The sequence below is a fragment of the Podarcis pityusensis genome (genome assembly GCF_964106645.2).
Source record: "Podarcis pityusensis genome assembly, chromosome: 1".
NCBI lineage: Eukaryota > Metazoa > Chordata > Lepidosauria > Squamata > Lacertidae > Podarcis > Podarcis pityusensis.
Window position 1 is genome coordinate 23,121,290 of NC_138028.1, and position 24,524 is coordinate 23,145,813.

The following is a 24,524-nucleotide window of genomic DNA, read 5'->3' on the forward strand; positions in this document are numbered from 1 at the left end:
GTACATATCTGGTTGCGGCAACTTAAGAGCTTCCTACTTTGCAGAGTGCAATCCTAAGGTACAGTGGTACCTCGGGTTAAGAACTTAATTCGTTCTGGAGGTCCGTTCTTAACCTGAAACTGTTATTAACCTTGAGGTACCACTTTAGCTAATGGGGCCTCCCGCTGCCGCCACATGATTTCTGTTCTCATCCTGAAGCAAAGTTCTTAACCCGAGGTACTATTTCTGGGTTAGCAGAGTCTGTAACCTGAAGCGTATGTAACCTGAGGTACCACTGTCCCTTTTTTTTTTTTAGGAACACAGGAGAAGAAATGCACACTGCCGAAACCTTTGTATGTGCCCTGTGTTAATTATCACACTAACTATAATACAGATTTATTTATATGTTTATTTATAACCTGCCATTAACAGGAATGTCCCAGAAAGGTTTACAGCATATAAAAACACAACACAAAAGACTACTCCCTGCAAATATGGTAACCCCCAAACAATACCATACAGGGAAGATACCAAAACCAATTCTTCAGTTTTAAAAGGCCAGAGGTGGTACTAGGTATGTCTCTGGGAGGAGGGCATTCCACATGCCTGGGGGCCATCTCTACGAAGGCCCCCCTCATGAACCAAATCTCTCAGAGTGGCAGGAAGGGCTTCCCACTGATTTTAATAAACTTATAGGGAAAGAGGTCCTCTTTCAGTTGTATGGGGCCCAAATCTTTTTAAAAACAGTGCATTTAAAATATTTGAAACCTTTCACATTTAATATCAAGCATTCAGTCCTTTTATTTGTATGCCGCCTTTACAAAGTTAAAACCATGCTCCAGGCAGTTTACAACATATAAAAACTTACACAGGTTCAAACATAACAAAAATAGTCATAAGCAATAAACAAAGCAAAAAAAAATCAAAAACTGCATAATCAAGTTGAACCACTTCCACATAAATCATAAGATCCGAAATAAATAAACAAAGAATAATATCTGGTGATTGTGATTTACACACCCCTTGGAGAACATTTTGAGGAGTTTGTCCATTTTCTAAATAAATAAATATACAGTATTATCAAGAACAACATACTGACCATATTATTACAAATAAATCTATATTAGCTTATGTATAAGGATTGAAAGTTGAATTGTCATTTTATTTTTTATGTATTTATAAGGGGGAAATTGGGCAATTTATCCATAGACTGCAGGTTGATAAGGACCATAAGGACAGTTGTGAACATATAGATTTTTGTGTGTTTGCCTATTAATTACATGTGAATAGCAAAAGACTGCTCAGCATTGTCCTGTGGGTAATCAACAAATGGAATTTACTTGGCTCAGGCATTAGATTACAAGAGTCAGCGGATGGTACCCTGTGAATTATTTATTTGGTCCCCTTTTTAAGTTGGTACAAGATTGAAATGTGATTTCATATTAGCTCTGTTCATTCTTTGGATTAAAAGATGAATCCTGAAAGTTAACGTAAAGACATTGGCGTCTGATCTAAGGCAGGATGAGATTGCCTATCTAAGCAAGGTGGGGATGCTAGGATCTTGATGACTCTGTGGTGATAGTCTGAAGCCAAAATAAAATTGCATGTTTGTGGGTTTAGGTCAGCGTTGCTTTTCATGCAGGCTCAGTTGATTCTGAATCCCCAAAGAAGCTTGAAAACAAGTGGGACATTTTATCTGCAACAGGTGTTCATATAAAACATGCTTGAGGTTTGGTTGGGTGTTTGTAGATTGACTACTAGAATGCTATAAGCAGCCCCAGCAATTGACAGGCATACTACTTCTGATTTGCAAGCAAATATGACAGTGGAGTCTATATTGGCATGCAGAAGTAGGGACAAAAACAAGGGATGACCTTTTGATGATGGGCATGTGGTGGTCCCAGCAGATGGTGTGTGTTTCTAAATTTAAAAATGTGTGTATTAAGAAGCTACAAGCATGAATGTACTGCAATGCGCAACCACATGGTGGCTGCGTACTTTTATGACATGAGGAAACGCCTAGTCATCCTTGTTTCAGGCTCCAAGAATGAAGCCAAATTTGTTAATGAATTAAAAATTCTCTTAAGTGCAGTAGAAAGTTTGTCCTTGATGGTAATCAGGTCCTTTAGGCTATAAGAAACCTGTACAATCTCCAGATGGGCCACCTGTGGCAACTTCAGATGTTGTTAGATTCCCAACTCCCATCATTCCCAATCCGCATGGCCCCAGTGGTCAGGGATGATGGGAGCTGTAGTTGAGCAGCACCTGTCAAGGAATGCACACGGCGGATAGTTAATTCTCTGTTGTCAAAGACTTGGGATACGTTGATCTTGGTGTCTCTGTTGACAGTCTCTTCTACAGCTCAGGAGACCTATACATACCAATCTAGTGTTTAGCCAGCTATTCCCAAGTCTGCACTCCATGGAGCAGTTGAAGCAACAGGGGACCCCTTCCACCTCCACCATGTTATGTAACTTCCCCCGATGAGCTGTGCGCATGGAGGCTACGCCTGCGTGGACGCTTCCTCTGCTTAGCTCTTTTCAATTCCCTCCTGGTTCTGGGAGACAGTGGTGCAGGAGAGGGTGAGGAAGCACCTGACCAGCGGCAAGTGGCACCTGCCCAATGAGCAGAAAAGTAAGAAGTAGTAAAATATTAATGCCCATCAACTTGGGGGCCCCTCAAATTTTTTACTGGGTGGGGCTGGATGGACCTTGACCCCTAAGAGTTTGCTCCCATACAGGGGTTGGCAAAGTTTTTGTGGCTTGGGCCGGTTCACGGTCCCGCAGACGCCGCGGTGGGCCGGAGTTCATGTGCAAACGCTATTTCCAGCACGGAGGAGGTGTGCGCAGCTTCCCATTGGCTGCAGGAGCTTCCTGCAGCCAATGGGAAGCCGGCCAGCATCATGGAAGGCAGTCCCCGCTCCGCTCCGCTCTGGTTTAGCGCACGGGAGCCAACTGAGTGGGCACCGGGGGTCCATGGGGCGGTTAAACAACCCCCATGGGCCGCTTGTAGCCCATGGACCTTAGGTTGCCGACCCCTGCTCCTACACGTCCAGCCCCATTTGATTTTATCATATGCTGTATACTAGAATGGATTTTGCAGTTAGTTTTGTCTGATCAATGTACTGCAGAATGAATTATTTTAAAAAATCCAGAATCTCTAGAAGTTCAGTGCTTTCTTTTGGGTGTGCAGCTTAATTCAAAAGGTCTAGAGTCTACAGATTCTTAGCGACGGAGCCGCTGAAAAATATGCCACTATGCTTACCAGAATTGCTTCCAGGAAGCAGCACCTGCCAACATGGTTCCACCAGCTCATACATTACTTCCTGCATGAGTCTGCAGCCACAGGGCCTCTCAGTTGGGAGCATTTTAGAGTGTACGCAAAGCTGCCCCTAGACGGGAAGTGGAATTTATGGTTCTATGCCCAGTTGTTTCACTTCACATTCATTTGAAGGCATTATAAGACCTTTGCATTCAGTAATGATGATAAAACCCTTTGGCATTGTACACTATTAAAAAGAGCAAATGTTGCTGGTCTAAAAAAATGAGGGAATTTGGGGGAGAGGCAGAGATTAGAGGTCATTTGCAAGTGAAAAGCTTCATACAAGGGGCAGGGGACCCCTTTTTAAGCCAAGGGGACACATTCCCTTCTGGGCAACATTCTGAGAACCACGTGCCAGGGGTGGGAGGGGCCAGGAGCAAAAGTAGGCATTGTACAGTAGACTGGTTTCTATGCACTCTGTCTCTCACCCCTCTCTGTATTCTATCCAGGCCGTCAAGAGGCATTATAAGAGTTCAAGGAAACATGTCAGGCAGGAAAAAAGACTTAGGGTGCAAAGCAGTGAGGGGGGTGCTCTACAAAGAGGGGGGCTGGCATGGGGAGAGCTGTGAGGGCCATATAGAGGGTCCCAGAGGGCCACATTTGGCCCTTATGTCTGAGGTTCCCCACCGCTCGTTTAAACATTTGCAAGGAAGGAGAGATGTACATGTCTGGATGCTGGAATGTTAAGGGGGCGCAAGTGAAAAACAAGGGGGGCATAAAATGAGAGCAAGTAGCCCAAGAGGAGGATATTGGCACACTGAAGACAAAATAGGTTAAGAGAGAGAGAGAGAAAACAAGAGGCTGGAAAAATAAAGAGCTTTGAAAGCAAAAGTAGTGGTTGAAATGATCTTACAAGGATCTTAGAAGGAAATGGAAGATAATAATCTGTTGCAACCTCCCTACGTCTGCTCCAGCCTTAGCACAGTACAGTGGTACCTCGGGTTACATACGCTTCAGGTTACATACGCTTCAGGTTACAGACTCTGCTAACCCAGAAATATTACCTCGGGTTAAGAACTTTGCTTCAGGATGAGAACAGAAATCGTGTGGCAGCAGCGGGAGACCCCATTAGCTAAAGTGGTGCTTCAGGTTAAGAACGGACCTCCAGAACGAATTAAGTACATAACCAGAGGTACCACTGTAAAGCACTCTCAGAATCACCCCTGCTGCTTTCTCTTGTCCCCCCGCCCACAAAAAAACTAAGCAAACACACATATACACATACATGTTATGGAGGATCTCGTTCACCAAATTAGCAAATGTGCAGCTGTGCTCTAAAAGCCCAAGTCCCACTTAATGAGTTTTGATGCTGCTTCCATGAACAATTTTACTTCTTCAAGGCAGTAGTCTGTTTGTCTAGGCAAGTCATATTAAATAACTAGTAAAGTACTACATTCTCAAAACTGCTTTAAAAACAACTGTCTCTAAAAACAACTGGCATTAGTTTTCATTATTTTATCTCCTCTTTTTTCATATTTTAGGAGGTCCTCCAGCAACTGATCATTATGAATTTGCCAAACGTCTTGATAGTTGGCAAAGATCCTCTGTCTGGTGAGTAGCCTTGCGACGCTCTGTCCTCTTAAATTTCAAAAATATTGACTGTATGGAACAGGATTTGCAACTTTCTCAGCTCAAATTAATTTGGTGCTGAAGAAAATAAGGAGAATAAAAGAGAGGTGGGTATAAGCAAGGGGTAGCCATTTACAGTATACGTGTTCTGCATCCATTGGAAATCAGCACTGGAGCCCTTTGCTCCTGAGTCACATGGGGCAAATGCATTTTACACTGAGTCAGCGCTGTGGAATTGCAGTCATCCGAAAGGTGAGAGCAAGAGTTGTGATTTCAGCTGCAGCACCTTTTCCCTCCGCAGCTTGTTGCCAAACTTTGTGCAGGAGCAGACTGTAAAAATAAATAAATCTTGGCTATATTGCCAACTAGGGGCAAGGTCCTGTGGCTGCATTTTGAACCACTTTTTATGTTTTCTGTACTGCTAAACAGAACTTGATCCAGAGCGTAATGGAAGCCAGGTACAGGTTCCTCTGCTTTGAAAACAGGAAGCCAGTTGTTCAAGGCCACACAGCAGGTGCCAATAGTGGGTTGGTTCCCTCTGTGGTGTAAACTTCCAACAACAGAAGGTGGGTCAGTTCAGAACAAGCACGCCCATATATGTGTCCCACAGGACTCATAAATAAAATTGATGGGGCCTTTGTGTGGATGTGCTCAACTTGGTTCACTACTGCACAAACCCCTTGCAGAAAACAGCTTGAAATTTTGATTTAGAGCTGACTAGGACGAAGGTTCCAACCTTTGTTCAGCATGGTGTATCAATGAACAGAATTGAGCACGGCCGCACAAGGGCATCAGATTTGGGATTTTTAAAAGACATATTTATTTCTATAAATGTTTATACACTGCACTTCTGGACGGAGCACACCCATATCTTGCATTGATATGGACATGGCATTGCAGTAGCGTCTCTGATCGGTAAACCACTTTCTGCAATAGTTTGATCCTCCAGTGTCTCTTCTGAAAGCATATCCAGTGTTGGGTTTGTAAAACTGCCTTGCAAAATAAATAAATAAAACCTTGCCCTCCAAATCCTCTGGGGTCCTCACAGTCATCTGGTAACTTAAAGGAGCTGTCACGTCTTAGTGATGAACTGGGGTGTGTGGGGGTGTGTGTGTGTTTAAACGATGTGGCTTGAAGTACCCTTTCCCCCTTCAGAGCTCCTTCTCCTATCTAGCACTATCAGCTGATTCCTCTTCTCCTTCTCCTTCTCCTTCTCCCTCTCTCTCTTCTTCTTCCTGTGTCTTGATAACTTCACTTCCTACTCTTCCCAGACAGTCACACTGCGAATCTGTATACAGTGGTACCTCGGGTTAAGTACTTAATTTGTTCCGGAGGTCCGTTTTTAACCTGAAACTGTTCTTAACCTGAAGCACCACTTTGGCTAATGGGGCCTCCTGCTGCTGCCACGCCGCCGGAGCACGATTTCTCTTCTCATCCTGAAGCAAAGTTCTTAACCTGAAGCACTATTTCTGGGTTAGCGGAGTCTGTAACCTGAAGTGTATGCAACCTGAGGTACCACTGTATCTGATACTGAACTATGTGGAGTCCCAACAGTTGCTTTGAGGGTTCTGTGCTTGCTGCAGACTTTTGTTTTTAGCTCTTAAATGTCAAAGCAATTCTTTATTTTCTCCCTCCCTTTGAACTTTTTAGGGTTACCCCAATCAGACATTCTTGCACCTTTCATTCAATTATTTCACTGAACTTAAACGTTTCATATTGAGAACAAACTGCTTTTACCCTGCATTCAGAGGAACTTGTGGAAGAGGGGAGAACAAGATGTGATTCAGGTGTTTTTGGGTTGCAATTAGACAGATATCATTCCTTAAGTCTTTCAGCCAAGATCCACATCCCCCCCCCCACCTCAAAACTGTATGGTCATAGCATATCATTAATATTGTATCTGTGCAGAAATCAACCAGTTCAGAAACTGGAAAGGCCATAGCTCAGCGGTTGAGGGCATGCCTAGCATGCAGAACATCTCTAGGATATAGATAATACAGAAAAGAGTGCTTAAGCATGCACAGAGTGCCTTTATCTCACCACTGAGCAACTGCATTCAATCAGGAATGTGTGACTTCCAGAGAAGCTTGAGTTCCAGGAGTATAATATGATGTAATCCAATATAGAGGCACCTTTTGTTCTCCTGGCTAAGCTGTTGCTGCTCCATCAGTGACCAGCACCTCTCTGGCATCCACGTTCACTGCAGTCTATTAAGCCCATGAAAGAGAGGAAAACAAAGGAACCAAAAAATGTATATAGGGAAGAAAAAGAGAGGACAGAAGTCAGGAAAAGGGAAAAGGTTAGCAATAAATTTGTACTCGTGCACCAATCTCTTATTCAGAGAGAGACTGTAATCCTGAGCTGTCTCTGCCCATCCATTATGGTAGCAGCCCCATTGTAAGGTGTTCATTGAACTAATGCCTGAGACCCAAGATCATTGTTGGGCTTTGGCCATCTCAGTGAAACTGATCTCTCCCAGCATTCACATCTCCAAAGAGTCGGCATTTGTTTGTAATGTGCGTCTTTAATTTTGTGCCAACTACAGGTATTTTTTTGCCTTTTCCTTGCAGAAGTGTAGGCAGTTGTGTTGGTTTTCCCATAACAGGGAAGCATTCTGAAACTGGCAGCATTTGCCAGAGGGAGTGAGGAGCCCCAGTCTCGGGCAGGCAGCAAAAAACGAAGGCTTTTGGAGGCCCTAGTAGGGCATGGCCAATGAGCCGCATTCTGCTTCCTGGGTCTTGTGGCTTCCTGGGCCTGCTTTAGGAGTTCAATCAGAGGACATATTTAGGGATTCAATGAGAACACAATGTGCACATATTAGTCTGGTGGTCTTGAGAGATTTTTCAAATCACGCCCCCCCCCCCCAAATAAAACAGAAGCAAATTCCCTCCCCTTGAACGAATGTGCCAAAATAAAGTCCTTGTAGAGAGGAAAGCCAGGAACCTCCCCCGATGAATGTCTGTATTTTTGGTCCTTTTAATCATTAAAGGTTTAAGCTCCCACTTCCATATTTACTTTTCACACCCAGTTTCCTTCCTCATTTTGTTCCACAATTCTCCAAGGAGGCAAAATGTAGTACAGGATAAAATGTGTCTGCATAACTCTGAAGTGAAAAGTTGGGTGGCGCAAGTCAGCAGATGCTAGTGTCGGAAATTTAGACGATGAATTTTTTTCCTGCATCCTTTTAGATACCATGTGGCAATAAAAAAAATTGGGACCACGCTCAGTTTCTGGTGAGACCTGAATAGCCATTGGCTCAGCGACTTAAAGCATTACGGTATCTCTGTGAGCGTTTTAGCTGCTCAGAGGTTTCTGTTGGCTTGCGAGGTCTAGAGACCAGTTGGAGCTGCTGTTGCAAAATGGTGCATGCCAGAGGCAAGGCAGCAGGGGTGGCCTTGCTATATAGCAGGCCAAAGCAATCTGCACCATGGGGGGTGGGAGAGAGAATAGATGAAGGCAGGAATTGGTATCTGAATGACACAGCAAGATTTACTAAGATGTTTGCCTTTGTTGTCCCTGAGAGAAGTTCAGTTCAACTTTAACTCTGCACGTGTACCAAGTGGTTATTTTGGCTTTGCTCTGAGAAGTGAGTGCAGCACCAGCGCAAGGAATCGGCGGAGTTTATCAAGGGAAACCCCCACTGGTTTGTGCCAAATTTCCTTCTCATAGTAAAAGCTGTAGGATTTCCTTGTTCTCACCAGTATTCATAATGGATTGTGTATGCTCAAGTCTGATTGCTCCTTGGAACTCCTACCATATCTAATGCTAAGGTAAAGGTAAAGGGACCCCTGACCATTAGGTCCAGTTGTGGCCGACTCTGGGGTTGCAGCGCTCATCTTGCTTTATTGGCCGAGGGAGCCGGTATACAGCTTCTGGGTCATGTGGCCAGCATGACTAAGCCGCTTCTGGCGAACCAGAGTAGCGCACGGAAACACTGTTTACCTTCCCGCTGGAGCAGTACCTATTTATCTACTTGCACTTTGACGTGCTTTCAAACTGCTAGGTTGGCAGGAGCAGGGACCGAGCAACGGGAGCTCACCCCGTCACGGGGATTCGAACGGCCGACCTTCTGATCGGCAAGTCCTAGGCTCTGTGGTTTAAGCCACAGCGCCCCTCACGTCCCTATATCTAATGCTAGTAGATGCCATGGTAATTGGATTGCCTATCTTTACATTTCCAGGGAAACTTTTCCGATTTTCCACACAAAGAACATCTCAGGCACATGAGATTTACCAAAGGCCCCTTGTGGTTACCCTCCCACCATATGACAAGAAACTGGTACCGATCTAATGACCCAGTACATGAATTAACATGCCCCTCCTCTCCAGCCCTATCCTTAACAAGATCATCCAATTCTTTCCAGAGTCATCACGTCCGTTGCAGTAGCCTCTGTGGTGTGTGGTCGCTTCCATTATAAGTTTCCCTATGTGATAGTTCTGTGAACACATGTGTATAGACAGAAACATATATGGTAACCTGCTTCTGTGTGGGGGTGCATTTGAGCTCCAATCCTGACAGCCAAATGGCGTGGGCTGGCACTGAGGACAGCACTGGTACAATGGTAGCCCAGAAACTGAGTCGGAAAATGTATAAGGGTGACTATATACAGAAGGCATTACAAAGAAATGTGTCTGCAAATTTGTGGGCCACCTATTGGGCAATCTCAAATCTCCTTTAGAAAGAAAATCTATTAAGGGGGCAAACTAGATAAATCAAATGTCTTTGTTTTAAACCAAAGTTCTCTTGCTGTCTTCTCCCATTTTTCCAGCCTATGGCTTTTTCCCTCCCTCATTTTGTTTCTTCACCTTTCTATCCCTTTGTTGTTGGTGTGCTAATCTCTTTTTCTCGGCCTCCCACAACAATCCTACCATCTGTTTTTCACCATCCCTTTCCTGTGTGAGTGTGAGGGGTCCAGGTCCTGTACTGTATGTAACACAGCTTCCAGAGTACAGGTTTTATTCCCTCTGGACTTGGCCCACTGTGGGGAGCAGATGGCCTTCCTGCAAATCCCTTGGTTTAATGGCTCAGTGACCTAGTGTGACAGGGGCTGCCGTGGAATTTTTTAGAAAATAAGGGAAATGCCATTGTGTTCGTGTGTTTTTTAAGAGCCTTGGCTGTTTGTGCAGACCTAAAATACCAAAAGTTCTGTGATGCTTTAAAGTCTTGGTTTATTGTGGGATATAGTTTCTGTAGGCAAGATGAACCCTTCAAAGGCATTGACAGAGAAGGAGCTAGATATAGATATAGGTGCATTGCTTGATGTACTATGAAGAAAAGGGAAGATCTTAAAGTTAACCCAGGTTTGAATCCCTTACTTCGCAGTGGCACTCGCGGGGTAATCTTGGACCAGTCACTATCTCTCTCAGCCTAACTTACCTTACAGAACCACATGTGCTACTTTGAGCTGCTTGGAGGAAAGGCGGGATATAAATGTAATTGCAATATTAATAATACAAAACCTAATTTAAAAGGAGTCTGCCTTTTCTGAAACTGTAAAACGTGGATGCTGAAGAATTGCCATTTACACCAAATGGAGAGCAGCTGGCCGCCTGATTCCTCGATTTAGCCCTGTCAGATATTGTTAACTGATTCCTGATCTACAGCTTTCCATGCAAGCTCTTCCTTTAATTTCTGTTTAAATATTTAGGCTGAGAACTTAAGTCTCCCAAGCCTCTTGGCTGATGCCTTCTGACAGCACTTAACACACACACACAACTACCATTTAATTATCGGTATGGTTTCACCAGTCTCAGCTGGGCTGCGGAGCAAGCATCTTGGTAATGCAAATCTAGACATTAAAAGGACAATGCAGAAGGGCTGCTGTGGCCGGGCCATTCTCAGATGTGTCAATCTGCTATTTTATGCTTGGCATATGGTACAGACCAGGAGGGTGTTAGCACTAGCCAGCTCTGTCACCGAATCTAATTAGCGTTCCTCTTTGCTTGTTTCTCTTCATGCAAACAGGGGATGGTGAACCTGTTAATCCAAGGGTGTCTTAAAGAAATAATGTATATGGGACTAGACCACAGATGGGCAACTTGAAGGAATAATGTATATGTGGCCTCCAGCAACTCCTCTGGATCCATTATTCCATTCCATCGGAGTTCCTTATTATTTATTAATATTTTAATATAATAAAGATCTCCTTAGAAGTTTACGGGAAAACAACAAAAATACAGCATTCAATAACAATTCCTGAAAACAAGATAAAAACAAAGCTGAACTGTCCATCACAAATGTAACTCAACACTGTGTGAAACAAAACAAAAAAGAAGTTAAAAGTCAGGGTCTAAAGAAGTTTGTTTAAACAGACAAGTTTCAAAGAGGCATTGCAAGGGCTTTCCAATTTATTCAAGGGAGGGCATTCCAGAAGGTCCTTCCTGTACATTTCCATTGTATTTTTCCTTCCTTTTAAAAGTGGCCCTTTCTGTATAGCTTCAGAACAATAATGCTGGTTTTTTATTCTTTACTTTTTTTCTGATTGTATGACTTGGAGAAAAGGTCTTTTCCCCCCACCTCCACAACTGTCTTGAAATGAAATTAGTAGGCATGAATAAAGTCAGGAAGGAGTTTTAAGTACTGAAAAGCCATTGCAGGATACATCAATTTGCATTGAACATTAAGTGCCACGAGAGATAAATATGTTACGAAGGAAAATGAGTCAATTTACATTTTCATTAGGTAGTAAATTTGAGGGTGGGGGCAAAGTCTTCCTTTGGCTATTTGAGATTACATTGATACTATTTTGTTATTAAAAATTTTAGGTGCTTGCATTCCCCCCCCCCCCAAAAAAAATCTGGATTTTAATTTTTTTAATTACATGGGCAAGGTCATAGCCATGGCATGATACATGCAGAATGTTTTAAATCAATTTAATAAGAACACAAGAGCAGACCTATCTAGTCTAGCCTCCCTGGCCAGTGAGAAGCCCAGAAACAGAACATGAGCACCATATTTATTTATTTAGAACATTTTAAAACCCTCCCTGCACCAGATGATTCCAGGGCAGGTTACAGTAGCATTGTTATGTATTCAGTGTTCTGTGTTTGCCTGAGTTTGAGTCGGGACTAAGGATTCTGAGCGCCTGTGTTCTGATTCAATACATGATATCCAATCACAGAACACTTCAGGATTGGGGTTTCTGCCATTGGCCCTTAAACTCTGAGTCGTGATTTGCAGCTTGGAAGTTCAGACAGCCAATCACGTTGGGAGTGGAAGTGGCCCAGGCATTCAGAAATGTATATAGCTCAGCTGAGGCTCTTTTAAGACCATGAGACTCTTAATCTCAGGGTTGTGGGTCCAAGCCCCATGTTGGGCAAAAGATTCCTGCATTGCAGGTGGTTGGACCAGAGGACCCTCGTGGTCCTTTCCAACTCTACAGTACAGTGCTACCTTGGTTTAAGAACAGCTTAGTTTATGAACAACTTGGATTAAGAAAGCTGCAAACCCGGAAGTAGGTGTCTTGGTTTGTGAACTTTGCCTTGGAAGCAGAACATGTTCTGCTTCCTGTTGAGTGTAAATTGAGTCCCCCGCTGCTATGGGAAAGCACGCCTTGGTTTAAGAATGGACTTCCGGGGGACTTCCAGGGAGGTGCCTCCGGTAATGGCGGAATTCCTCTGACCGGGAGGAATCCGCTCCGTGGGCATCTGGGTCTGGCCGCCACGGCGAAGGCGGAGACCCGTTAAAATCACAGGCGGGAGAAGCCTGTGAGCGTGGGATTCGGCGGGCACCTTTTGCGCCTCCCCCACTCACTGGGAACCCCGTTTTTGGGGGCTCCGGAGTGACGTGGGGTGAGCGGCGCGGTGCATCGAATCGTCTGCTTCTTCCACGGAGCGAAGCCGCATAGCTGTTGCCGGAGAGCGCTGACCTTTTCCTGTGGACAATTTGACTTTAAAGTAATTACCCGTGAGTAAGCTGAAGCGGAAGAATTGGAATTCTAAAAGTTTAATTTGGTATCGTAACGGGGAGGTTCAAAACAGGAAGTCCGCCTTCCCCTTTTGTAAATAGACTGAGGCAATGAAGTTGCAAGCTGGAGTCTTGGGAAACCTTTTGTAAAAGATTAAATTTCCATCGGTAAAGAACATTAAACCCCCTCTTGGAGGCAGGAGAAGAGAGGGGGAAGTTGTGGATTGAGTATGCCTGTGGGAGAGAGCGAAGAGATTTAAAACACCGCCGCTCTGACCCTGGAAACGGGCTGCTAGCAGAACTGACGTCTTTTGGAATGTCCGTTGACAGCGTTTAGAACGTTCATTGACAGCTAGTTAAATAAGAGAAATACATTGTTTCTACTGTCTCCGGCTGCTTTAAAGAGGAAAAGTAACTGAAAATTGAAACTAATTTGAAACTAACTTTGGATTGTCTAAAAGAGGATACTATTGACTATTACAAATAGAAACTGTTTTCCCCTAGTGGAAGCCTTTGAAATTGGTTGCTTTACAAGAGCTGGGCTAGGGGAATTTCCAGCTGCAAGTTAAAAACCGTGAGACTCTGGGACTGACCTTGAATCTTTTAAGTGTTATGGTAAATGGAAGTGGAAAAACAGACCAGTCAACTGCTGACAAAACATTAAGGTCTGGGAGGACTTGGCAACAATCCAGGAGAGGTCCAGCATCAGGCCCCCCTGTTCCTTCTGTTACAGCCTTTCTACCAGTATATTTAAAACCAAGAGGAATGTCGACAGAAGAGGCTTTAGTGGCTGCATTATATAAGATAAATGACTCATTGGATCAGCTTCACAGGAAAATGGACACGATAAATGCGAAAGTGGATGTTTCAATTACTAAAATTAACTTAAACATAGAAAGTATAAATAATACCAATACAGAAACCATCCAGAAATCGATACAGGAACCTAGTTTGACACGGCAAATTGCGGAGGAAGCCAGGGAAAAAGCTGCTGTTGCTGAATGTAAAGAAACACAACTGGAGAGAAAGAGAACGAGAGCCCCAGCCCTACAGAGGCAACTTGATGAACATAAGTTGACGCTTGCTATGACTGAACTTAAAGAAAAACAGATGAATTTGAGGATTAGAGTTCACCTTTGGTGGACATGCCCAAGGATTAAGACACTTTGGGAGATGATTCATAACGAAATGAAAAAGGTATTTAAATATACCCTTTTGAAGAAACCAGAGGCCTTTCTCCTGGGCATGGTCAGCCAATTGGTGTTAAAGAAGGATAGAACTTGTTCCATGTATGCAACAATAGCAGCAAGAATACTCATTGTGAAGTACTGGAAGACACAAGATTTATCTATTCGGGAAGAATGGCAGATGAAGTTGATGGACTATATGGAATTGGCGGAAACGACTGGCAGAAATCCGAGACCAGGGAGAAGAGTCGGTGGAAGAAGACTGGAAAAAGTTTAAGACTATAGAAATACTGTAAAAATAATGAATGTTAGAGAAATGTTGGAATGAAGTTATATGGCTTCAGTAGAAATGTTATAAGGAATCAAGTATAAATAGATTAATAGAGTTTAAAGGGAAAAATAAGGTTAGAATATGTTAAGATAATTATAGGATAGAAAACAGAGGAAGATGGAAAGGAATTGCTGAAACAATTAACAGAAGTGGAATACAAAAAGGGAGGTGTGAGGAGGTCGTGGAAATAAGGGAACGAAAGTTAAGATATTGACATTGTTTTTGTGATTTAAATGGTTTGTGTCTTGTTTTGTTAGTCTTTTTTTTCTTTTTTTTCTTTTTTGTTTGTTTTTCTGTTTTGTTGTGTTTAAACGGTTGGAAAATTAATAAATATTACTTTTTTTTTTTTTTTAATGGACTTCTGGAATAGATTAAATTTGTAAACTAAGGTACCACTGTACTATGTTTCCAAAGCAGTGGACTTGTTTGCATTTACAGTATTTATATATTTGCATTTGTAAATTTCTTCCTGTAAAACATCTCAAAGCCATTAACAAAAATGTTAACAACAAGAACTTATGGAAAACAATCTTGGATGTAAAACATTTAGAAGAATTACATAGCTAAAAAGCCGAGGCAGATGGGTTTTTAACCTAGTGCCAAAATGCAAAGAATGATTGTGGCAGTCATATTTTGTTGGGGAGAGCATCCTATAATTTGGGTGCCACTAATGGGAAGGGCGTCACTAGTGTAACCACCCAAAGAGCTTCAGCCCATTGTTTTCTCCTGCAACTGACATTTCAGAGGCATGGTATGTTTGATACCGGAGATTACAATCCTTTGCACTGGTATGCGGGTCTGTGTTTTTTATGATTTGTTGTTAAAAAGTTAGATCTGTATATGTTTTGATTGATGTTTGATGTATTTTGCTCTTATGTTTGGTTGTATATAGTGCCCTGAGCCCCTTTGGAGAAACGGCAATCCACAAATGCCCTAAATAAATAAATAAACACCATGACTTCCCCTCCTGGCAAAATACAAGCACAGGTACACAAGGGTACACAAGGAGTATATAGTCAAATATTCAGAATAAATATGGCAAACAATTGAAGAGAATTTATAACATGGTAAACCCGAATTTGATTTATTGTGATGGAAAGGATGCATTTATAATCCGTTTAATCTGCATATTTACTACTCAATGTAATGAATCAAGCACCCCAGCTTTCTCCTTTTTTAAGCATGCACAAAGGCTTATAAGACCTTAATCAAGCAGAGTAGTTAACATGGGTATGCTAGTGTGTATTTTATTATAGGAGTTTGATTGCACCGTCTAATGCAGAACCAGTGGCTTGACTCCTAAAACCCTTTGAAATCTCAGTCTAGACAGAACCAAACAGTTTATGCATATTTGTTTAACCCACTGTGTGGCCCATGTTTCCTGGTTCGGTTCTGCAATGTACTTGGAAGGATAAGTGTACATTTTTCAAACGCCATGGTCCTATCAGGTACGCAGCACAAGAAGGCACTAAGCCGGTCTTAAAATAATGAAATGCGATGGTGCTCAGCATAGCAAAATGCATAGGAACAAAGTAATACAAGGCAGCATTTGATATGCAATCAGCTTCATCAGCATTTGGCAGGAGCAGGTGATATCTTTTAAAGAGCTGCCATCAACTTCACTGCATGTCTGCTGCATTTTTTACTTGCCTGCAATTGTTTCCCATTAATGTCTAATAAGAATTCTTTTGTACCATCTGTCACATGAGCATCAGTCATTCAAACAGAAGCTGAGAAGAGCAGAGGAGTTCTGCTTAACTTAGCCGTATAATCACACAACATCAGTCAAAGCTATCTTGGTTCTTTGGTGTTAAGTGCTGTGCTTGAAATCACTGTCTGCTGCGTGCGTTTAAAATATACACTAAATTTTGAAGTGCTTTTAATATGTAGCTCTCCCCACACCCCTTTTACTTATACTACAGTTTATCTTTTTGTGTTAAAAGTAGCTGCTAGTGAAGGTCAGTCTGCATGCGTGGAAAAGTCCACCTTTTGAGGAAGGCATTGCGGGAAACAGTATTAAATAGCTTTGTATTGGAGGGAAATTGGGGTAGGAGAATAAACTGTAACCAGTGAATTACAGTTGGATAGATACAATGCTGCTATACATTGCAACAAACCATAGAAATGTAATATGGAAGACCGTTTAGCATGCCAACATTGTGTTAAAGCATGTTGTAAAAAAAGTTTGGCTTGGAAATCGGTTCTAAGGACTTAACTATTTTATGTACATTGGATGAATTCTTAAAATATACTCCAGGGGAAAGCAAGAAATAAAAACAGTCCTTTTCTCTTGCCAGTATTTTTTTTTAATGGTGAAAGTTTGCCGTTGTCCCCCCTGCCTCCATACTGAATTTCCACTCAAAGTTGATTAGTAGTTGGGTTACTGTGTCTTTTTGTTAAATCTACGTTAGCATAATGGATTGACTCCATTCCAGTTTCCTGTAGATAGGATCATATACTAGCACAGTCAAGGGGACAACTATTTTGGACAAAGGCTCACTCATGGAAAGGGCTGTAGCTCAGGGGTAGAGTATTTTCTTTGGAGGCACATTGTTCCAGGTTCAATCCATGTTATCTCCAGATTAGGCTGGAATTGTCCCCAATCTGAAAACCCTGGAGAGACACTGCTAGTCAATGTAGACCACTGGTTCCCAAGCTAGTACATGGGAGACCCATGTAAGCTTCATTGTATCCTGGTCTTCATTGCCACCTGGGTGCAATCCATGCAAGCTTATAAATCAATAACCATCTACAGACAAAAAGCCTTAGCAAATGTAGAAATGTTATTATTGCAGCAAACTGTTTTTCCCCCAGGTCTGGGCCCCATGGGTCTTTGTATCCATGTCTTAAAAGAATAATTGAAGTGTAGTACAAGAATACGGTCAGGGGAGTGTTTTCTGTAAAATAAAGACTTGATATTGTGATGGTCGCTCCACACTTTGGCCCCGATCCAGGAAAGCACTTAAGCAGATCAGCTATCTCACCTGCAGCTACACAACAGCTTTTGTGCACTTAAGCTCACTGGGAGGCCCAAATTATTTGGTGGGAGTGGAAATCATTTGCATATACAAGTCTATGGAGCCCTTTACATTTTGGTGCCTTTCTTTAGATTGGGGGCAGGGGGAAACAACCTTTAAATGTTGAATGGATTTCACTTACGTGAATGGCATTCATGTAATGACATTGCCGGTAGTAGAACTCAAGTCCAGAGTGGCAGTGTAAGTGATAAGCGCACGTCCAGAGGAAGAAACTGATATAGCTGCTTGCCTGGGAAGCCCTTTCTGTTTCTTCTTTTTGCCTGCCTCTCTCCAGTCTCCTTGGCTACCACCGTTGTAGCACTGATAGGCCAGGTATGTAGCTTTTGAAAGCCTAAGAAGTAGTTGGCTTGTTGGGCTGGAACTGAAGACCTGGTGTCAGGGTTCAGCCCTGCCCAGACTTCAGTCCTGAGGTCTCTTTAGAGGAGGAGCCCCCTGAGCAGATTTTCACACTTGCAGGAGGTCCTGGGAGTGAAGGTCCCAGGACCACCTTCCTGGGTTCCTGGCCAACTCTCACATTCTGCCCGCCTCCATGTCACCCAGGGCCACAGGAACACAGAAGACAGCATGCCAAGCTTCAGAGTTGTCACTAAACTTACAGTGCTCTTCAACCTTGGGTGGCCAGCTGTTGTTGTAGTGTATCATCTCCCATCATCTCCAGCCAGCTTCTTCAGTGGTGGCAGAGGCAGGTGGAATGCCCACAGGGCTGCTGCCTTAGGGGCTTCTGCCACCTGTGGCAACCACCTCAGTCTTCCTAATGGCTGAGCTGGCTCTGGCCTCCATTTTGTTTCTAAGTTCTCAGTCTAAGCTGCTTCACTGCTGAAGGAACAGCTCTCTTCCAAACGCCCGTCTTTCTGACCCAGACACTTGAGTTTAGATACCCACTAGGTCAAAGAAGCTTTTTGGTGATCTTGAACTATTCTCCACAGACTGATTTTGTTCTGAGGATTTAGAATAAAAAGTACCACTTTGCATTCAGGAGATTACAGGTTCAACCTGGCATCTCTAGCTAAAAGAACCTTCCAGAGCAAAGGTAGGGAATTTCTTATGCCGCAGATCTTTGAGAGCTGATGCTGGTCAGACTGTATGGCAGTCCAGTAGATGGACAGGTGACACATCTCCTGTAACGCAGCTTTTATGTGTTCAAATCTCCTGAAATGAGTCTGATTATTTGGTATAGATCAAGGCAGTGATATTTCATGGCGCCTTTATCGTCATGCAGACAAACTGCAGGGAAACAGCAGTCATTTTAATCACATCTAAAAGAAGCTGTGTGAAGAGTCAAGGCACTTTATTCTCAGCTGAAACAGAAAACTGCCTTTTTTCTTTCTTTTTTGAGCAAATAGGTAGGAACACACATGCCGGTACCTTGGGGGAAAGCAACTTGTTTCACATCAGCTATGCGTTGCTGCAAAAATAAATAAATTTGCACTGATTTGCATCAAGTGCAGTAAAACCATCCATTGCCTTTCATTGGTTTTATATTTATATATACTGCTAATTGTGCCAGCTTGTTCTTTGAGTTTTAAAAAGAATTCACAGTGCTGAGGTTTGGGTTTTTTTTCCTTAACATCTACAAGAGCTATGAACTGTAAACACATCATCTCAAAGCTGAAACATTTCTTTTAAAAAGCAAAGAAAATTTGTTCTGTGACCACAATTGAAATGTAGAGATATGCGGCCTTTTTAATGCTATGTTGCTGAGGATACGTTGTTAGAAAATCATTGGCCTTTTTCATTTTAATAATCTTCATAATGATTTTCTAATATTTAATGGTCATTTTTCATCTCCTAGGGAAAAGTATGGATGAAATTAAAAAGCTGCTTCTGCTAGTTTTGGGTTGTGCTGTGCAGGTAAGTTTACTCCTAATTTAGTACTATAGTTATAATTAGTAAACCTAATGAGCTAATTACCAATGCAAGTTATTAAATATCCCAGCCACTTATGTTTTATCATTCCCTCTCTAATGTTCAGGATATGTAAAAAAAGAAGGTGCAGTGCATTTTCAGTGCTCAATAAACAATTATGTGATGTGCCTTTTTTTGTTCCTCTTGATAGTGTGAAAGAAAAGAAGAATTCATTGAAAGGATAAAGCAACTAGATATTGAAACTCAGGCTGCAATAGTTTCTCATATTCAAGAGGTAAGATTCTCAACTCCTTTGTTCCTGTTCTCTTGTGTTCCAGTGGACTTTCCTCTAACTTTTCATTGAGTTTGTGATTACAGGGGCATTCGTATCATGGCTTTCTGGCTCATGAATGTTTTGCTTTTCCTGTCTGTATTAGGGCCATAAATGGGAAATGCAAAAGAAAGATACTCAAATGGGCATAAAAACAACAACTGGAGCAACTCTTAAATAATAATGCAGCATTTGGTCTATAATAACACTATTATGTGTTAATGTTAGAGGATAAAATATGTGTAGATCATCGTTCTGCAAACTGGTACCTTCCAAACGTTGTCTGTCTATAGTTCCTATCAGTCCCAGCCTGCCCAGCTGATTTAATAATCAGTTTAAGGCAGGAGATAGGAGATTTAAAAGGGAAATGGAGAGACTTCTAAAGGTTTTTGCCATCCTTTGTGAGTCTTCCTCTCCTTCTTTTGAGATGTCAGTAAGATTGGGTTTAAAAGGGAAGGCAGAGACTTCGCTTCGCATGTTGTCCAAAACCAGGATCACGGTTAAGACCTCGCCTCTTTAACCATGATGTGTAGCCAAACTTTATCCTATGATTTAGATCATGGTTAAGGAGAACCCTTAACCATGATTCTGAATTTGAAAGACATAGTGATCAAACTTTGGCTTAGCTGCCATGCTGTGCTGTACTAAAAGGACAGGGAAGGAGCAAAGTGGGTGTGAGCTCCTGTCTGGGAAGCCAGCACATAAACACAGTCCAGATAACCAATAGTTTGGCTTGCCATGATGTGCGAACCAGGCTAGTGTCTCAAGAAGCTTTTGAAGCTTTTAATGATACTGTATTAATGGTTCTCTAAACTGGAATTATTCACTTTAATCCCTGGCGAATAGGAGGAGGAAGAAGAGGATGGTTAAGTTTCCGATTGTCACCAAACTACTTTTCCAAAATGGCAGAATGCAATCTTTTGTGAGGCTATTGTCCTGCCTCTAGATAACTATGATTTGAAGCATTTTCTGCATTCATTGGAGTTTACATTTGTATGGAAGACAACAGTTTGAATTTCAAGAAGAGTCATTTGCCAAAGCAATATGGTCTCATATGATATAGGCAAATATGATATTAGCTAATGCAGCAATTATGGAATGTGGGTGGCGCTGTGGGTTAAACCACAGAGCCTAGGACTCACCAATCAGAAGGTCGGCAGTTTGAATCCCCATGACAGGGTGAGCTCCCGTTGCTCAGTCCCTGCTCCTGCCAACCTAGCAGTTCAAAAGCACGTCAAAGTGCAAGTAGATAAGTAGGTACTGCTCTGGTGGGAAGGTAAACGGCGTTTCCATGTGCTGCTCTGGTTCGCCAGAAGCGGCTTAGTCATGCTGGCCACATGACCCGGAAGCTGTACGCCGGCTCCCTCGGCCAGTAAAGCGAGATGAGCGCCGCAACCCCAGAGTCAGCCACGACTAGACCTAATGGTCAGGGGTCCCTTTACCTTTACCTTTAATGCAGCAATTACTATGGGAGTCTGTTGGAATGTGAATATTAACTTGCAATCCTAGCCATTATTTACAGGAACTAGTCCTGTTGGACTCAATGGGACTCAATGTTTGCAGAATCAGCTTAATAGAATTGCAGATCTTACTGTGCAGCAGCCTTCTCCAGCCTTGCTGCTCTCCAAATGTCTTGGACTACAGCTGTCATCAAAACCAGCCAGCATGGCCCAAAGGTCGGAGGTGACGGTTGTTTGAGTGAGGCTGCTCTTCAGGCAAAACTCATGCACAGCTTCCAAAAAAGAGACAAATCTCCTGCTTTTTTCTTTCTTCATTTCAGGTAACCCATAACCAGGAGAATGTATTTGACTTGCAGTGGCTAGAGCTCCCAGATATGGCTCCAGAAGAACTCGAGTCTCTTTCCAGAAATATGGTTTTCCATCTCAAGAGGCTGATCGATGAGAGAGATGAGTGCACAGAGGTAGGGATAATGTATCTCGAATTGCTTTTTATTTATGTTAAAGACAATGCAGTTTGTTTGAAGTATTGTGCTAGACTTTCCTTTCCCTGTTAACCTTTTGCTCTTATATTGATCTCTTCTTTCAAGTACTGGCCGTTTGGGGCCTGTCTTTTTAAATTAATAAATAAAGCCTCTGTTTCTCTCAGCCATGGTCTTAATTAACAATGCAAGTTTTCCACCTGCGTCTTTCCATAACATGAAGAGCACAGCTTCCTAGTTAAAAACTGTGCCAGATGTACTGAAATCTTTGATGTTTCTGCTTGGCTCACCTTGTATCTGAGGTGTTCTACATAATATGCAGAATGAGGCGATAAAGTCTTGGACTGTGCCATTTCAGACTGCAGGTGTGGGCAGGATCATAACTTTCAAATGCTTCCCCAGGTAAAATTATCCAGTAAATCCAATAAACAGCTCAGGAAAGCCCTGGATGTTATCTGTGCAGTACCAGCAAGTGTCGGCTTTCTTTGCTGTATCATGATTATTGCTTATTGATGTTGGGCATGTGAGATAAAGTAGCACATCTGGGAGAAGGGAGTTCTCTCTTTTACATGCTAGATTACTGCAGTCAGAGAGCTTTTTGTGTGCAGGACTATGCATAAAATAACAAAACAAAACAGCCTCCATCTGTAGTCTGAAGCGGCACAGAACACAATTTTACCACCTTGCTCTGTGTTCTGACTTGCTTCTTGACAATCAAGTTATTTTCATTCGCTCTCTGCACTCTTTGCTCTTGACTTAGCGCCCTAAAAAGCCTTCCTCCTGATTCTTGCCAAATACACTTGGGCCAGGCTAGATGTAATAGCAGTAGGGCCCAACTTGTAAATGTGGATCTGTCCTGATCACATCAGGAATCACGAGAGGGATGAGAGGGCTGGTTTTAAGAGCAAAAGGACATGTGGGTGAGTGCTCTCTCTCTCATCTTGCCTCTCCACAGTCTAGGGACTCAGCTACATTAGTAAAGAAAAATAGTTTTAAACGCGTTGTAATACTGTGACACCAGATGGCGCTGTGGAGTCCCATCTTTCAACAACATGATTTCCCATTATGAGGTTTACAACACTTTTTCGCAAAACGTTTTTTTGATGTGTCTAGATCCAGCCTAGCTCTTCCCCTCCCCCTGACACTTTTCAGTTGGGTGCAGTCCTGGTATCGGAACTCAGTGGAGAGAAAAGAGTGCAGGCGGGAGAAAAGCTGCAAGGTGCCAGTCAGTTCTCTTCTCCCCCACCCCACCCCAATGTACATACTTGAGGCAGATCTACATTTCAAGTGATAAATCTGCATCTGCTACATATCACTGTAGGTTTGGGTAAGGGATGACAAGACCCTTTCTCGTACCCAGCTTGGTCTTTTTATGCTCAAATATGGAATTTTTAGGAAGCAGTGTAAAGGACACTGCCCCCATGCTGTTGTAAATGTATCTCAATATTACTTTCTATACTGTGTTCGTTAGAAGTTGTACATCAAATACGAAGCAGTTTACATTAACATAAAGGTCTTTATAGGGAAGTATCTTATATTGTAGTAACTGAAAAGAAGAGAAGGGGCAGATTTCCCCAGATCTCAAAAAGAGATTGGGATTCGTTAGCCTAGGAAAAAGGCCAAGAAGCCTAAGGACGTATGACGTTGTTATAGTTCTCAAATTGTATAATAAGCCATCTCAACAACCACTTCAAAAGTTTACAGAACTCTGAATGAAAAAATAATTCCATGTAGGAATTGGCAAGTACCCTGCACTCTTAGCTCCAGCCGTCGACTGCTGAGATGTGTATTTTCAAGACCCACCCTTGTTTTGTGGTTGCATTTTTTAATCGTTAAGTTTTCAGACTCCTTTTAATGTATTTTAAATTGCTGTAAGCTGCCCTGAGACCTTAGGGTGAAGGGTGGTTCATAAGTTAAAATGCTACTATTACTACTAATAATAACAACTACTACTACTACATGGTCCTTGGTGGACCGTGACTTCTGATCATTGTGCATTTGTCTATTTCACTGGCTGTGCACTCACTTTAGACAATGTACAGCTTTCTACCATATGTGTGCACAGAAAAAGAGGTGTGACAGTTGCATGGGGACGTAGTGGTCTGCTTTGCACATCGCAACAAGCCGAATTATGGCTTGCCATGAATGTGGGGAACCTTTGGCCCCATTACATACTTGATTTCTGTGCTTGTGCAATTAAAGCTTTCTGTGTCCAAATCTTCCTATAAAGTCATCGACTTTCATAAAGTGGTCTGAGATCCTTTTATGAATGGAGCTATGTGCAAGCCATATTCTTCACATGGGTTGTTTTGTTTGTTTGTTCCCAGCTCATTGTGGATCTCACTCAGGAGAGAGATTACCTGCAATCCCAACAGCCGCCCAGCCCATTAAAAACTTCCAGCCCAGCCTCTTCGCCAAACCCAGCCAGCCGCCTCTCCAATGAGGACAAACAGCATCTGTCTGTGGAGCTGGCAGACACAAAGGCTAAACTAAGGAGGATCAGGCAGGAGCTGTAAGTACTGACACTAAGCCCCTGGAGCTGCTGGAGAACTATTGGCCTCTTGGTGTCCTTCGATAACACAGAACTGCATGCACAGTGTGTAGCATTTAGCTTCAGTGTACAGTGGTACCTCGGGTTACAGACACTTCAGGTTACAGACACTTCAGGTTACAGACTCTGCTAACCCTGAAATAGTACCTCGGGTTAAGAACTTTGCTTCAGGATGAGAACAGAAATCGTGTTCCGGTGGCGCGATGGCAGCGGGAGGCCCCATTAGGTAAAGTGGTGCTTCAGGTTAAGAACAGTTTCAAGTTAAGAACGGACCTCCAGAACGAATTAAGTTCTTAACCCGAGGTACCACTGTATTGATCAGTACTGGTAAGTCCTACATTTAGCTGTGCTTACAGAACAGGGTGCTCAGTCTCCCCTGCTGCCTTCCTGAAGAAAGCAATTTGGGGTTCATTTGTTTTCCACAACACACGCCTGCTTTTGCACACTTGCTCATCAACCCACTACATTTTCTTACCTTCGCACAGTCTGCATTCTTAAAAATGTATATACCAGGGTTTCCCAAACTTG

General features: G+C 42.7%; 1 protein-coding gene across 2 annotated transcripts in view; it reads left to right on the forward strand.

The window, feature by feature from the left end:
- The window catches only part of CCDC88C (coiled-coil domain containing 88C), a 107,149-nt gene that overhangs the window by 32,450 nt on the left and 50,175 nt on the right, over positions 1-24,524 (forward strand). For both annotated transcript variants that reach the window (XM_081003358.1, XM_081003359.1), the window contains 5 exons: positions 4,782-4,851; positions 19,123-19,181; positions 19,387-19,470; positions 21,287-21,427; positions 23,773-23,957. In XM_081003358.1, the coding sequence (XP_080859484.1) occupies positions 4,782-4,851; positions 19,123-19,181; positions 19,387-19,470; positions 21,287-21,427; positions 23,773-23,957 (539 nt within the window). The remainder of the gene's footprint in view (positions 1-4,781; positions 4,852-19,122; positions 19,182-19,386; positions 19,471-21,286; positions 21,428-23,772; positions 23,958-24,524) is intronic.